At 36.0% G+C, this 17,341-nt stretch overlaps 1 protein-coding gene across 2 annotated transcripts in view; it reads left to right on the forward strand.

Annotated features, from left to right (window-relative positions):
- LOC145259283 (glutamate receptor ionotropic, kainate 3-like) overlaps positions 1-17,341 on the forward strand; it is a 510,406-nt gene that overhangs the window by 429,521 nt on the left and 63,544 nt on the right. For both annotated transcript variants that reach the window (XM_080117150.1, XM_080117149.1), the window contains one exon: positions 16,039-16,260. In XM_080117150.1, coding sequence (XP_079973276.1) covers positions 16,039-16,260 — 222 coding nt within the window. The remainder of the gene's footprint in view (positions 1-16,038; positions 16,261-17,341) is intronic.

Genomic DNA, 17,341 nt, shown 5'->3' on the forward strand with positions numbered 1-17,341 from the left:
ATAAACTCCTCTTCCTGGTCAAATACTCAAATTCCATGGATAACTTAACGGGCTATGTTTTTTGTTAATGCGTAAATAACTTGGTTTACAGTATATTATGTTTTACATTCAGACCTCTTTTTTGGACCCTGTTTAACTGGGGGAATTGCAATGATCCATACGTAGAAATTATATTTGATGCAAGATGATAGCTGATTTGCTTCATGCCCGCTATAACTCATCGCTCCGTTTCACTTAGGGAATAGTAAATTCCCTAAGTGCTTGGTGTCATGATACTTATATTTTATATAGCTAGATGATATGTACTGGAGAGATAGATTTATCTAACAATTTTTCTACCGATCTTTGCAACAGCTTTGATGTATGTGTTCCATTTCAGATCAGGAGTGAAAGTCAGTTCCAGAGATTTTGGCAAAAGATGGTGCTTCCTCAAGACTAGAGCTATTCATTTCAATTGTTCCCTTTTTTGCTTTTTGTTTTGCAGTTACTGACGTGACAACGGTATCATTTAAGTTATGGCTCTTTATGATTACGTATTACCTTCATCTTGAGCAAGGTGAACATCCCTATCTATTCGCTGTCAAAAATGGCTTAATTGCCTATTTAAACATGCCTAATTATCCAGCGAAATGGGAAGTAGAAACCGGAAGTGAAAACAAGCAGTCAATCTGGACTATAACAAAGGGATATACAATAGATTTCTTTTACACAATCACAGCTTTCCCGAGAATCTTAAGCATTATTTATTTTCTAAAGACGTTTGATATATCATGAGGACGACAGAGAGGAAATTATTTATTAATTCTTTTATACTATTACATAGTTTGGCTTCTTGTTAATTTTGGCTTCTTGTTAAATCTTCGGTGGAATATACGCGTTTAAAATCAACGGTTCTGTAGTGTTACTAGACAAATATATGCAACTTGATTACATCGAATGAAGCAACAATGTTATACCAAACCGTTCTTAAACAAAGGTATCCATTTACTGTTAACCTCTTACTTACATCCACTGAGCACGCACTGTCACGACACCTTATTTTCTTGTATTTGTAACATTATACACAGGGAACCAACACGTTGTAGTTTTCAGTCGCAAAGAAGAGAAAGAATAGAAATGACCTTCAACTCGGTTTTCTTTTGATGTACATTGGCATTCATTTCCTGATTCTCGCGTTACCGCTGTGACGTCACTCACGGTGTTTGTCGTCGCCAACATCATCCAACCGCGTATATCCATGACAAATAGCACCCTACCTGAGAAGTCTTCCTTCAAACTCCTCGGCCTAACATTTGCAGGCAATATGAACTGGAACCAATAAATAGAGGATATTGCAAAGACCGCTGCAAAGAAGGCGGCTTCCTTCTCTCAAGCTAGAAGGCTACTCACCCCTGAGAGTATCCTGTACTTCTATAAGGCCACCATTCGCTCATGCATGGAGTATTACTGACACATCTGGGTTGGCGCATCTACCACTTGTATCCCCCTCTTGGATAGGGTCCAAAAAATGGTTTTCAATCTAATCGGCCCCACTTTATCAACTAAGCTCCAGCCCCTGTCCCATCGCCGCAATGTTGCATCACCGTGCCTGTTTTACAAATATTTTAATGGAATGTGCTCTCATGAACTCGTTTCACTTGCACCCCCTCGATATACATATCCCCGACAAACCAGCTTAGCAATAAGATCTCACCCCTATTCACTATTGATGTTCCTAAATGCTAGAAAGCTTTTTATTCTAATAGTCTCTTCCCTTAAACAGCTAGACTGTGGAATTCCCTTCCTTCTACTTGCTGTACTGATATGCAGAAGTTTAAATGTAACATAAACAAATATCTTGTTAATCTTTCCTAGACATGGCCCCAAATAGTAGACCCTTACATCATCCAAGTGGCGATATGCTTTGTAAGGGGTGAACATGAGTAAAAAAAAAGAAGATCATCCACCCTCTTACGTGATCTCGAAAGTTCTTTCGTTCCGTGCTCCAGGTCCCTCTCGTGATCGTTCTCCGTCTTCTTTTATAGTGACCCCTTCTGTGAATCTCTGATTCTAGAAAAAGAAACGAGAGAACCCAAAATCAACAACATAATCAAACTGGTAAAAATGCTACCATTCGAATATATTAAATATAAAATAGGATATAAAAGTTTTATCAAAATAAATCGATTCAACATTATCCTATTAGCACTTATTTACTTTTTTTTAGAATAAGGAGGCTAACGAACTAAATTGCAAGCACATCTTTATTTTTAAACATTTCTCTTGTGTTGTTAGCGTTCTAGACGACGGAGAGTCGCGTCCGAAGGTTGTCATATTGCGTGGTGGCATCTCCTGCTGTGACTGAGCAGATCGATGCGGAAACGGAAGATTCTGTTGCATGTCTTGCAGAGGCACACCCGTGTTGTTTCTGTTGCTGGAGCAGCGGCAATGAAGTGATCTTTCCAGGATTCAGACCTGAGCAACATGTATGTAGGTCCTAATCTGCCCAGTACTCACTCCTCCACCTCTCGACTTCAGTAGTGTGTTCCAAAGGAAAGCAGAGCAGTAAGTATGCCACCATTTTGATTTAGAGAGATGCCGGAGTCAGCACATGACACTGATCCGCTTTCGGGGCTCTACTTCTGATTTGGTAGGTCTACTCCCCTACACTTGTACGTTTAATAGTTTATCTCCTCTACCCTCTAGCCGTCGACTGTTTGCAACGGCCGATTATCCTCCTAGATTAGTGGTGCAGCGTAAACACCACCTGTCACGCCGTTTAACCCGCCAGCTGAAGCGGTGGACCGGGGTGTGACGCTTGGAGTCAGCACGTGAGAGATTAGGTGATGGATGGCGTTCAGTGTCGCTCATCTGCCGTAACAGGAAGGACACATCATGCCAAGCTGCCAAACATAATTCCCCTATCAAAGCCCCCTAGACCCCTAGACATTTCTATAGTCAGCCATAAAGATTGATGTACCTTTTAAATAAGAGCTAGCTATGGCGGCAATAAGCAATGGTAAGCGACTGGTGCGATAACACAAAGTAAATTTTTATAGTTATCGAAAGAGGCGGAGAGCATTGTAAAGCTAAAGAGATTTGCTGTCACTCGCTGTTTTATTGCAATCCTGATGTTTTAGGTTTTTAATATGAGACTAGAGACTATTGTTTCCATTAAGTATCCCTCGTGACCAACCGACATTTATCGTAGAAAGTAGGACTCTAACTCTTTTATGTAAACAATTTACAGCAATTACGCTATCAAATGATATTGTACGAGGATCATTTAAAAAGTAAAGCCTCCAATACTTTACCTCAAAAAGTTGAAGAGATACGAATACGAGAGTGGTACGACTAAAACGAGCGACTTTTTGTGTTCCAGAATTTATTTAGTTTACGGTATTACGCTTCACAATTAACTGGCGTTTCATTAACCAGGAGTAAGTCTTAAAAGAGTACGTATCAACAAGTATGTAGAACATAAACTTATTAAACACACATTTTAAAAAAATCTCTTTTGCTTTTTGTTTGTTTTCATTTAAACAAACTAAGCCATAGCAACGCGTGGTCGGGTACAGCTAGTATATATATATATATACATATATATATATATTTATATATATATATATATATATATATATGTGTGTGTGTGTGTGTGTGTGTGTGTGTGTGTGTACTGCGATGACAATGAGCAATTATTGATACTGACTTGTTTAGAAAACGAGATAATAATAATAATAATAATAATAATAATAATAATAATAATAATAATAATAATAATAATAATTCTGATTTCGTTTATCAACGTCTCCTGGAAAGGGATGGAATCCTTTTCCAGAGGATTTTCCTTAATCTTGGCTCCAAACAAGGAGCTTCAAAGATCAAGGGTTTTCCTAGGGAGGTTGGTGGTACCTACAATAGCAGAAGTCTGAAGGTCACCTAAAACATCGGGAATTCGTAGTTTTTTCAATTGTCCTTCTATCCTTCCAAACGATTTGATATTACTCCTAGCGTACCTACTACGATCGGGATTATTTGTGTTTTAACCCCGTGTATACGCCTTATCTCCAAGGCCAATGGAGTATAATTGCTCCACTTCTCGTTCTCCTTCTCTCTCACATTTCCGTCACAGGGTACTGAGAAATCCACAGTCTGCCAGATTTTTAGACCTTGTCAATAATGACAAAATCCGGACGATTATGTTCCAATTGCTTGGTCGTTATGACACTTTTGCCCCACCATATCTCTACATTTCCATCCTCATTTGTTCTCACTTCATCAGACATCTCCTCAAACCACTTTCCAGCAGACTTCACTCCAACCTTCTCCAACATTTCTTACAGACCTCTCAATATATTCGGAGTCCCATGCGATCGTGTCTTTTGCGGTACTCTCTCTGGGCTAATCCACTACACCCTGCTGCAAGGTGGGCAATTTACTCTGAGGTCTTACCACAAATCCAGCATTCTGCAGCAACTTCCTCTCCTAGAACTACTTTTCGAACAATTGTGTTCCTAATGCCTATTCTTTAGCTGCACAAACAACAGCTTTAGTACTCTAAGCCATTGCCATGATCTTTCATCAGCCACTTCTGATATATCCTGGAAGTATATTTCGTGCATTTTCTTCCTAGCCAGTTCCTTTACCCTTTCTTTATCCATACGTTTCACATAATCACCCTTGGTCTCACACACTTCTACTTCATTGGCCACAACCTCAAGCATCCACTCCTCTTTTCTAACCACATGCTCCTTCAACTACATCTCCACAGTTCTAACACAATCTTTTACACTTTTCAATCCTCTCCCACCGTCCTTCCTCTTTTGATACAGCCTTGTTATGCTACTTCGAATGTGGAATACATCAAACATTGCTAAAACTTTTCTTGTTTTGATATCCATGGCATGCAACTCCTTGTCCGACCATTCTAAAATTCCCGCACTGTATCTCAAAACACTGACTGCACATGAATTTATTGCTTTCATTAGGTTTCCTCGATACAATTTCGATTCGCAATTAGTTTCACTTTTCTAAGATACTCCTTCCTGACTTTCTCCTTCATTTCTCTGTTCATGATGCCTGCACCCCCAACACTCCCAAATACTTATACCTTGCATTTTCTATTTCTTTCATAATTTCTCCATTTGGCAGTACTATTCCATTCGAATGAACCTTTACTCCCCTTTTCATCACCAGCACCGCACATTTACTAATCCCAAACTCCATCCCGATATCTTTCGAGCATGTCCATACGAGCTCTACCAGTCTCTCCATTTCCTTTTAATTTCTACCAAATATCTTCAAATCATCCATAAACAGTAGATGGTTGAGGCGTCTTCCACCAGATCCAAAGTTATACCCCAGTTTCTCTCTCTTCAAGAGGATGCTCAGTGGCATCATTATCACTACAAAAAGAAGTGGAGACAACGAATCTTCTTTGGAATATTCCACGTTTAATGCCAACCTGTCCCATCTCCTCTATGTTTACTGTCAGCACTGTTTTCCATTGAGTCATACTTGTCTCCAAAAGCCCTACCACATTCCCAGCAACCTTCATCATCAATAGTGTTTCACGGATCCATGAATGAGGAACCATGTCGTAAGGCTTTCTGCAATCGATCCATGCTGCACTCAGCCGCCTCTTCTCTGTCTTTGCATTCTGAATTACTGCTTATCAATCAATAATTGCTCGTTGGTATCCCTCGAGCCTTTCTGACACACTTTCTGTTCACCAGGGAAAACACCATTACTCACAAGATGCCTATAATTTTTTCCGCAAAGATTTAACAGTTTCCACATTAGCGGTAGACATGTAATTGGTCTATAATTGCTGGAATAATAATAATAATAATAATAATTCTGATTCCGTTTATCAACGTCTCCCTGGAAAGGGATGAGATATATTTCCAGAGGATTTCCCTAAATCCCGGCTTCAAACCAGGAGCTTCAAAGATCAAGGGTTTTCCTAAGGATGTTGGTGGTATCTACAATTGCAAGGATCTGAAGGCCGCCTAAAACATCGACGGTTTGTAGTTTTTTCAATTGTCCTTCCGGACGACTTGATAATACTCCTAGTGTACTAACTACGACCGGGATTATTTGTGTTTTAACCCCGTGTATACGCCTTATCTTCAAGGCCAATGGAGCATAATTGCACCAAATAATAATAATAATAATAATAATAATAATAATAATAATAATAATAATAATAATAATAATTGTAAAATTTATAATGTTGTTGAGGACAGACCTCACTAATATTATATATATATATATATATATATATATATGTATATATATATATGTATATATATATGTATACACATATATATATATATATAGTAATTAAATGGTAATTAGTAAAACATCAACAAAATTGCTCAATACTAATTTAATGTTTATATATATCAAGATTAAGGTCTAGTGTGGACGTGTGTAAAAAACACACAGATGTCATAGCGTCATACTGTGTTTCTTCCAGACAAATCAACCTCACGTGCACATCCTGACCACTGCTACACAGACGGGGCTCTGATGAGCGGTGAGTGTCCTACGTCGTATAACTGGACCTCCACTGCCTCGTGGGCCAAGGTTCTTTTAACCAATGGCTAAGGGAGAGGTAACCCTGACAGAAACCTCCAGAGGAGCTTTGATGCCCTAGTGCCCAGCAACCTAAGTCCCAGTCATGGATCAAATGGCATGGTGGGTGACGAGGCCTCTCGTAAGCCGTGGCGAAGGCAACCTGTCTAGGAGAAGGAAAGCCCTTATATAAAACCTGCGGCGACTGCTGCTTTCAATGATGTTGACTTGCTATTCTTTTTGGTTCAATGTGGCAATTGGGATTATCTCAGTGCAAAGTCTTTCCTCACTATAAAAAGCTTCAAGCACAGGCATTACTTGATATGCAATGGAATACACATTTTGCAATCAGTGTGTATCTCGAGAAGAGTGGCTGTAGCCTGAAATGGCAAACGAACATTCAATAAGGACTGATACAGATATGGAGTGAATGACAATAAAGGCTCTGGAACCTCCAGGTTCTGGCCGGGTAGGTGTTCAGGGTACCACAGCTTGGACCCGGCCATCAGTGGATGTGCTGGAATATAGAAGGTTCATGAAGGTGACTGTCTGGCACGTGCTGCTAGTTGCGCTCATGTTTGCGCGTCTTTTGCGCCAGAGATATATTAATGGCAATACTCGAGAACGGGTTGCTGCCATCAACCATAACATTTAATGTGCTTAGTTACACAAGTTTCGATTACGGAGATATTTATTATTATTATTATTATTATTATTATTATTATTATTATTATTATTATTATTATTATTAAGTTTATTATATCCTTATATAACCCGTGTATAGTGTATAATTTATATTCACATACATTGCTTCCCTTCATATCTAGCACGTTTATTCATGTTTTATGTCATAACTTACAGATTATTTAGTTTAATTATAAACCGATGCATTCCGTTTAAATAAATGACCTTGGATGTAAGGTAACTCCTTTATGAGAAGACGTATCTTAGTCATTATGAATAGCACCCTAACCTAACCATAGTGCTAGCTAGCGTGTCAAGCTCCCCATCACATGACTTGAACGGCTACTTACTCTCCCTATCCCTATATCTCTATCTCTATAACTTCTTGTGATAATTGAACGCCGCTATCTAAACTGCTTATAACTTTCTTTTTCTTTTTATTTTCTATTTCTTATCTGTTTCTTTTTTCCTCTACTTCTATTTAAACGTTTTACCGATCTCACGTTCTTTTTTCACTTTTCTCTCTTTTCCCCTCGCTTTATTTCTGGTTTGTTATTTTAAACCGCTCCTTTCGCTACTCATCACCTCTCAATGATTTTACAATTGAATGCTGCTGCTGCTTTTAAGTGGTGTTTTTATACTTCTATAATCTTTTTCCCTCATTATAATATATATTTCTGTGAAGTCTGACGAAATTATCGGATAGTTGACATGATTCGGTAATCGAAACATGTGTAACTAAGCAGATAAAACAGTAATATATATATATATATATATATATATATATATATAAATTACAATAAGTTTACCGAGGTAATCAAAATGGTAAACTTAAAATATATTATAAATATTCAAAGAGTTAATATTTACAAGTAAAGTAATCTCAACCAGATGTAAAAGCTCAATAAAACCGCAAAGGCAATAGAGCTTATAATATGAACAAATGATTAATAAAACATGTTAAAAGATATCTCGAAAAAGAGTTAAAAAGATATTTAATTTTTAAAAGGAAGCACAATATAAGTGGATAGTCCTTAATCCGCTGAGTTTCGAAGAAATACTCTCCTTCTTATCAGAGGGCAGGAATTAGCAAAATGCGGGATCGGATTTTGCATGTAAAAGTATTTCTTCAAAACTCCGCGAATTAAGGACAATCCACTTATCTTGTGCTTCCTTTTTAAAATTAAATATGTTTTTAACTCTTTTTCAAGATGTCTTTTAACATGTTTTTAACACATTTCAAGATGTCTTTTAACATGTTTTATTAATCATTTGTTCATATTATATATATATATATATATATATATATATATATAACGTTGAGTTTTTATCGCTCTGACACTGATGCTAAAATCCTAAAAACCTCATCTGTGTGTGTGCAAAATCTCTCTACTAATCTCCTACAAGGCTTCCTCGTTACTGTAAACATATCAAATGAAAACATTAGAAAGATGAAATATAAAAAAATCAGTGAATTCTGATGCCTTTTGAAAGTCTTTATTTCTAATTGATTTATATTATTTTCTTTAATTAAAATTCTTAAATGTTAAGTACTGTTACGGAAATTAAAAAAAAGTCATTCAGTTGGCCTTGTTGCGAGATCGTGACTTCCTGTCGCTCGATCAGTATTGATCTTTCTCTATTAAGCTTAAAAAATTACAGAACAAGATTAAGTGATAGATAGCTTATTACCCGGAGAATAAGTTTTTCCTTCTTTGTCAAAAACATCGTTCATGGAATAAGATGACGAAAGGATGAAATAAGGAAGGTGAGAGTTATTCTTTACATTCCTTCTTTAAAAAAAAATATTGTCCGAAATGAAAAAATGGCATTAATGGATTAAATTCACCCCCAAGAAATCTTTCACCAAGAAATAAAAAAAAAAACATCTTCTCGTACCCCCGACGATTTTATTTTTAAGTGAAAGTATTTTTGCCTTGAAGGCATTTGTTTGTAAACCCTTTTAGTCGCCATTTGCTGAAGGTCATTTCTTATTTTCGTTAACATCTAACGGGGGAACGTGTACTGCAGTGTTCTCATAATAAACAAGGCCGATAGCCATTAGTCGCATGCTTTCGTGTAATGAATGAATGCATGATTGTAGGATTGACATGAACTTCTTAAAGATAAACTAAAATGACCGAAAAATGGGCTGAAATGACTTAAATAAATAAAAAGTAAATTACTTAGAATGACTTTACTCAAATTAAGGATGAATTGAATGATCTTTAGAATGACTTGAATGCTTAAAAATAACTGGAATCCTTCAAATACAACTTGACTGATCTGGAGAATGACTTGAATGGCTTTCAGACTGACTAGTTGTAAAGTTGGTTATCATTTTGAATTAAATTAATACAGAAAAGTGATCCCCCAGCTTTATATTACAAGTAGGGAGTAGGGGAGCTGGATAGCGATAATTGGTACGAAGGGTTGCCCCTACATTGACTAAGGTCTTATATGTAGGGTGATATTTATTTGCTCCCCCACCGAGCAAATTGGGCACCAGCCCCATTTTTAATGTGAGGAGTGAAGGGGAAATGGGGGCCAGCTCCCCGGGAATTAGCGGAGCTGGATAGTGACAATTGGTATGAAGAGTTGCCCCTACATTGACCAAGGTCTTTTATGTGAGGTTTCCCCCACATATGATCTTTGCTTGCAGTATCTGCCGGAACAGATACTACACTTTGATCTTGTTTATATATTTTATTGCTTTTAAAAATTTTGAAAATACAATTAAGTAAAAACAAAAGATTTAAAAAAAAACAAAATTAGGCACAAAGTCCTACAAGAAATTGGGGAGAGGAAGGGTTCAGGGTCTTTGTGACTAAAGTGATTAAAAGTAATAAATGTAGACTTTGGATATTTACCAAAATACTTCATTCACTCTATGGATCTTAATCTAACTAATAAATCCCCAGCGTTTAAGAATCAAAACCACATTTACAATTTATAAACAGTTGTCTGTGTGTTTGTGTATGCATTTTTTTTTGATCTTGGCCAAAAGGCCAAGAAAGGATATGTATTTATTTGATCCCCACCGAACAAATTAGGCACAAGGCCGATTTTTAATGTGAGGAGTGAAGGGAAAATGGGGACCAACTCCCCGGGGAGTAGGGGAGCGGGATAGTTACAATTGGTATGAAGGGTTTTCCATACATCGACCAAGGTCTTATATGTGGGATTTCCCCCACATATGGTCTTTGCTTGCAGTATCTGCCGGAAAAGGGGAGTATTTATTTGCTCCCCCACCGAGCAAATTATGCACAAGGCCTATTTTTAATGTGAGGAGAGAAGGGGAAATTGGGACCAACTCCCGGGGAGTAGGGGAGCTGGATAGTGACAATTGGTATTAAGGGGGTTCCCTACATTAACCAAGGTTTTATATGTGGGATTGTTATTTATTTGCTCCCCCACCGAGCAAATTAGGCACAAGGCCGATTTTAATGTGAGGAGTAAGAGGGAAATCGAGACCAACTCCCCGGGAATTAGGGGAGCTGGATAGTGACAATAGGTATGAAGCGTTGCCCTTACATTAACCAAGGTCTAATATGTGGGATTGCTCACATATGGTCTTTGCTTGCAGTATCTGCCGGAACATATACTACACTTTGATCTTGGCCAAAAGGCTAAGAAAAGAGTATTTATTTGCCCTCACCGAGCAAATTAGGCACAAGGCCAATTTTTAATGTGAGGAGTGAAGGGGAAATGTGGACCAACTCTCCAGTGGGGTAGGGGAGCTGGATTGTGACAATTAGTATGAAGGGTTGCCCCTACATTGGCCAAGGTCTTAATTGTGGGGTTGGTATTTATTTGCTCCCTCACCGATAAAATTAGAAACAAGGCCGATTTTAATGTGAGGAGTGAAGGGAAAATGGGACCAACAAAAGACGCATATCAGAAAATTGCAAGCCAGAAATCTATATTTTGAACTTAGTAATCCTACTAGATTTCGAACTGAACGCTTTATTTAATTAACAGTTTTGCATTTTGTCAGATTTTTATAGGAAATTCCAAAGAGAACTCTTATATTTATTTACCGAAATTGCTAGCTGCCCTTTCGTAAAAAAAAAAAATAGATTATAAATTGATGACAAAATAAATCTTTTTAAAAATTGCTTTTTCTGTTTCTCGCAAAAGCGGTTTACTCTTTCGTATTAAACTCTTTCCTTTCACCTGAGGCTATTCTCCATCTCTACAAATTTACTATCAAACCATTTATAGAGTATTGCTATCATTTTGGGCCGGTGAATCTGTATTCTTGATAAATTTCGGAAATATATGTGTAATTTGACCGGCCCGACACTTTCTTCTTCACTGCAACCTTTCTCCAACAGATGTGATGTTGCTAGTTTCAATCTTTTCCATAAACACTATTATAGCATGTGTTCCATGCTTTTTTGTTCAAGCCCGTTTGATTCGTTAATCAAAAGATCTCCGTCAATTCGTTGTTTTAGTACATCATTGTAATAAAGCTCCCTATTCCAGTAGCTTCTTTTCAATGACCGCAATGAAAGCTCATTGTTGTCCCTCTTACCTATAGCACTGATCTTTTCAAAACCTAAGTCAATAGGCATGCCCTCTTTTTGCAATAATCAGATTCTGTTCTAGTTAGCTCTTTACATCAAGTGGCTTCATGCTTTGGATTGAGCAGTTTCAATAGATATAACACACAAATAAAAAGGAAAACATATTCATTCATTTCGTATAGATCAGATGATTCTATGGGTGGCATTTTGTTCTTCGTATAATTCTACTTATAGTTATTTCTACAAATGTAAAATGTACTCACAGGACAGACCACGTGAAAATTGCTAACATCAAAAGTGAAATTGTTTCTGTGATACCAACTAGATTCGAACTCAACAAACCTAGATTGTCAGTCCGTGGCGTTAACGTCTGGCCGAGCGCCACCTCTCAGAAAACAAATGGCAGGAACTCGGTTGCCAACGCAATATATTTGTTACAATTATTGCTATATTTGAGCAAGCTAAGTTATACACAATATTTTTAACAGTGATTTTATGTTAATCCAACCGGGCGAAGCCTTATGTCTTTGCCGTTTGAAATCTATGAAGATATCAGATGCCCAAACGATAAGAATCTATTCTATAAAAGCAGCATCTCTCATTTCCTTCATCATCTTAGTTGCTTTTTTTTCTATCTTAGAAAATATTGATTATTCAAAATCGTCCCAGGAAAGATTTCATATCAATAACGTAATTGGCGTAATCAAGTCCAGAGATAAGGGGAGAACTTGAAAAAGTGTGGAAATCATTACTTACGAAAGCGTACACACACACAAACACACACACACACACACACACACACACACACACACACACACACACACACACACACACACACATATATATATACACTAGTGTCTGTAGGTATTTAATAATTATTATAGTAAATAATAATGTAAGCCCCCTTAAGAAACTTATTTCTTATTGTTGAGCACTTTCAGTTTTAATAAAGTCGGTCAACTTAGTTAATACGCGCAGATCGTCATATAATAAGATCACCCTGACTGAAAGCATTCAATAAGAATAAATGCTTAATTTCAACTTGTATCTCTAGCCTACTAATTCGGGTCCTTGTTATTAGCAAGGACCCGAACCACTAGGCTAGAGGAGCCAGATATGACTTCTGTTGCCGGGGTTCGATTCTCCCAACTGGCATTAATCGTGACACCATGTACTGATGATTCCCGAAAGAATGAAACACTAGTGTCTGTAGGTATTTAATAATTATTATAGTAACTACTACTACTACTACTACTACTACTACTACTACTACTACTACTACTACTACTATATATATATATATACTAGCTAGCAGCGCAAAATTGCTTATTTGTACAATACGCTTAATGATGATATTTTAATTTATGCAGATTGCGTATATATCATTCTATTGATTATTATATATTACGAGGAAAAAATTTCCCGGTGGACTCATGCGTGAAAAAAAAAAAAAAAAAAAAAAATAAATAAATAAATAAAATAAATAAATAAAATAAATAAATAAATAAAATAAATAAATAAAAAGAATGATAATATCATTCATCGAATACCGTCTGTGTTTGTTTACAATATCATGTCAGCTAGTATTTGGGCTTGACGATTAATGCTCCGGAAGAGTCACTTCTGATTAATGTTTCGTTTTAACATATGTAAAGAAAGAAATGCTTTGCGGCGATTTTAAATGGTACCTTTTCTTTTATCGTAAATTAACTTGTATTTAATAAAAATAAAATAAAATGGTGAGGTACACCCGGGCTTGAACATCCGTAGTCGAATGCTCTATCACTAAGCTATATCTCTAGATCATAATACATCTGTATTTTTTTTTAGAAGAAATGACTTACTGAGATTTTATCATTTACGATGGCCGATGTAACCTAAAATATTCCCTTGTAAAACATCTTTTTTTATTATCTATAAGAGAGAACAGTTATTTTGAAGATCGAATTTTTCGATTTTCTATTCATGTCAAATGAATTTCTGTACAAAACATATCTAAGAACTCTGGCTGATATATAAATTAGCTTTGTGTTAAATTTGCAAAAGGAAGGCTCAGTCGTTTCGGAACCTATAGGGAAGGAACTCACACACATAAAGTGACCTATATATGTATATAGTTCTGAAAATATACTTATCCACTGACACGTGATTCGTCGTCTACAACTCACCAGAGTGGCTGCATTTAGCGAGATTGGAAATCGAGACCCCACGATAATGAGCCTTACCTCTTTATCCGCTGGTCCATCTCGCCGACTGTTTTGGTCTACCGCGATTTGCTTATATGTTATATGTTTTGAATGAATTCAATTATTTACCAAAGTGCTATATATATATATATATATATATATATATATATATATATATATATATATATATATATATATATACACATATTTTTTTACAAGGTGGTCACCACTTATCAAGGCCCGGAAGCCACTCAGGGATAAGGGTTATTGTAAGTACAGTACGTTAGTATGGAGATTTAAGAAAGTGTCTACTTAAGGTGCGGTTCGTCAGGAATTTGTTTACGTTGGACTTGAAGACATCCAGATTGTAGTCAGGTGGGAAGCAGGCAGACGGAACAGAGTTCCACAGGCGTGCAGTTCTAAGAATCAAGCTTTGTTTATGGAATCTACGTTTTGATTTAGGCATAGATAAAGAGTGGGGAAAGTTTTTGACAGTGGATTCAGCTAGACAGTAAGTTACGATTTTTGCCAGTCATAATATCCGAACCCTGAAAGGAAACCATCTTTGTCTCTATACTTTTAGAAGATGATCCCGGGCCACCATCAACCGCAATTATATTCAAGTGAATTTAAACATTTATGAATGCATAATCATTATTAAATGTCGATCTCTAATTATCCAGGGACTAGAGGTAACTCTCTCGCACGTAGGTCAACTGACCGAACTTACATTCACAGGCAGTGCTTAACATATAAGAAACGTGTTTTATAAAAGGGGCGGAATATATCTAGAAAACAGATATACAGTAGCATCCAGAACTAAAGGGCAAAATTTGAAAACCAATTTCGATAATAAATAAACGTTATAATACTTATTCTGTCCTTTTCAAATGATTTAATTTTAGTATGTTATGATAGATGATAACGACTACCAGTTGTCAAAATTTCAGCTTTTCACAATTGTTATTTCTAACAAATATTAAGTTTTAAAATTTTGTCCCTTAATTTTGGACGCTACTGTTTATGTATAGAAAAGAACATATATGTACTAGAAAAATTTGAGTATTAGCTAAAAAATTAAGCATGAGCTAAATTTTTGAAACAGAAAAAAACTCAGTTTGAAAAGTCAGATAATCATTGAGGAAATAGAATGGAAATTTGTATTATTTAAATTATTAGATTACTGTTTGGATTATGAGTGTTTTTTATACGTTTCGACTGATGTAACCTCGGGACTTCTTCATGTATAGTTTGTCAAACTCGGGAATCTTTCTCTCGAACCTTGGAATCTGCATGGGATTTCGATCGAGCGATTCAAAGAATAGAATTGAATGGACAGTTTAAGTGACACCTTAAGGAAGTAACGGAAGTGCTTCAAAACCATATAACTTCGAAAGCAAGATTTTCCATCTCTTGCTTGGCGAGATTCCAAGCAGTGAAGACGCCATCAAGAGAAGGGGAAGGGCAAAAAAAAAAAAAAAAAATTACCCGTCTCTCTGTCTTTAAGTCTCTTACATATATATATACAGTTTGAGTGAAACCTTAAGGATCCGAGGTGACTCTAGAATGGAAGTGTTCCAAAACCACATAACTTCGAAAGCAAAATTTTCCATCTTTTGCCGGGCGAGATTTCAAGACATAAAGACGTGCGCAAGATGCTGTCCTCAAGAGAAGAGGGGGAAGCACCGAAAAATAACTATGAAATTGGACGAGATATCCGTCTCTCTGTCTGTCTTTAACTCTCTTACCACCGTGTACGGAAGAAAAATGTTCCTCATGTTTTCTCGGACTAATTTTTTCTTTGTATATATATATATATATATATATATATATATATATATATATATATATATATATATATATATTTGTCTTTTTATAAACATCATGGTCATAGAATTTTTATCAACAGATGAATAGAAGCGGAGTTTACCAAGGGTGTATAATAATGTAACAGAATTTGAAACAGTAAATAAAAGTCTTTTTCATGCTGTTTTTAATGATGTGTTTCATCCAAGAACAGATTTATTCGATACAAATTAATTTCGTTTACCATCGGTTATTCTCTAATATCTCTCTTCCAGGAACCACCGTTTGTTCAAAAACGTAATTCCACAGACTACTACTTGGACAATCCAGTCATTACACAAAACAACGTTCTTCTGGAGGGCTTCTGCATCGACATTCTGAAAGCAATGTCACGACTTTTAAAATTCCAGTTTACCATATATTTAGCACCGGATGGGAAATTCGGTAGCAAAAAGAAACACGGATGGACGGGAATGGTCCGTGAACTTATTGACAATGTAAGTTGAAATCTTGAAATTTAAACCAAAGCAATATTTTTTTTATTTTTATTTTTTTTTATTTTACTCATATATTGTTTAACTGGAAATAAATTTTGATAACATGAACAAAAAATATTTTTGCACTTGTGCAGTATAGACAACTCCATCCTGCCCATGTTAAGAACGACTTTCGGAATAGACATAATTGTTTAACTGGAAATAAATTTTGATAACATGAACAAAAAATATTTTTGCACTTGTGCAGTATAGACAACTCCATCCTGCCCATGTTAAGAACGACTTTCGGAATAGACATAATTGTTTGACTGGAAATAAATTTTGATAACATAAAAAAAATATTTTTGCACTTGTGCAATATAGACAACTCCATCCTGCCCATGTTAAGAACGACTTTCGGAATAGACATAATTGTTTAACTGGAAATAAATTTTGATAACATGAACAAAAAATATTTTTGCACTTGTGCAGTATAGACAACTCCATCCTGCCCATGTTAAGAACGACTTTCGGAATAGACATAATTGTTTAACTGGAAATAAATTTTGATAACATGAACAAAAAATATTTTTGCACTTGTGCAGTATAGACAACTCCATCCTGCCCATGTTAAGAACGACTTTCGGAATAGACATAATTGTTTAACTGGAAATAAATTTTGATAACATGAACAAAAAATATTTTTGCACTTGTGCAGTATAGACAACTCCATCCTGCCCATGTTAAGAACGACTTTCGGAATAGACATAATTGTTTGACTGGAAATAAATTTTGATAACATAAAAAAAATATTTTTGCACTTGTGCAATATAGACAACTCCATCCTCCCCATGTTAAGAACGACTTTCGGAATAGACATAATTGTTTGACTGGAAATAAATTTTGATAACATGAACAAAAAATATTTTTGCACTTGTGCAGTATAGACAACTGCATCCTCCCTCATGTTAAGAACGACTTTCGGAATAAACATAATTGTTTAACTAGAAATAAATTGTTTATTTGTTTTTTGAATGTAATCTTTCTGTTCGACTAAATATCATTTTCGATTAGGCTTCATCAAATATTTGTTGTTGAGCAT

The sequence above is a fragment of the Euprymna scolopes genome, chromosome 34, assembly GCF_053919585.1.
Source record: "Euprymna scolopes isolate OS-2025 chromosome 34, ASM5391958v1, whole genome shotgun sequence".
Lineage (NCBI taxonomy): Eukaryota > Metazoa > Mollusca > Cephalopoda > Sepiida > Sepiolidae > Euprymna > Euprymna scolopes.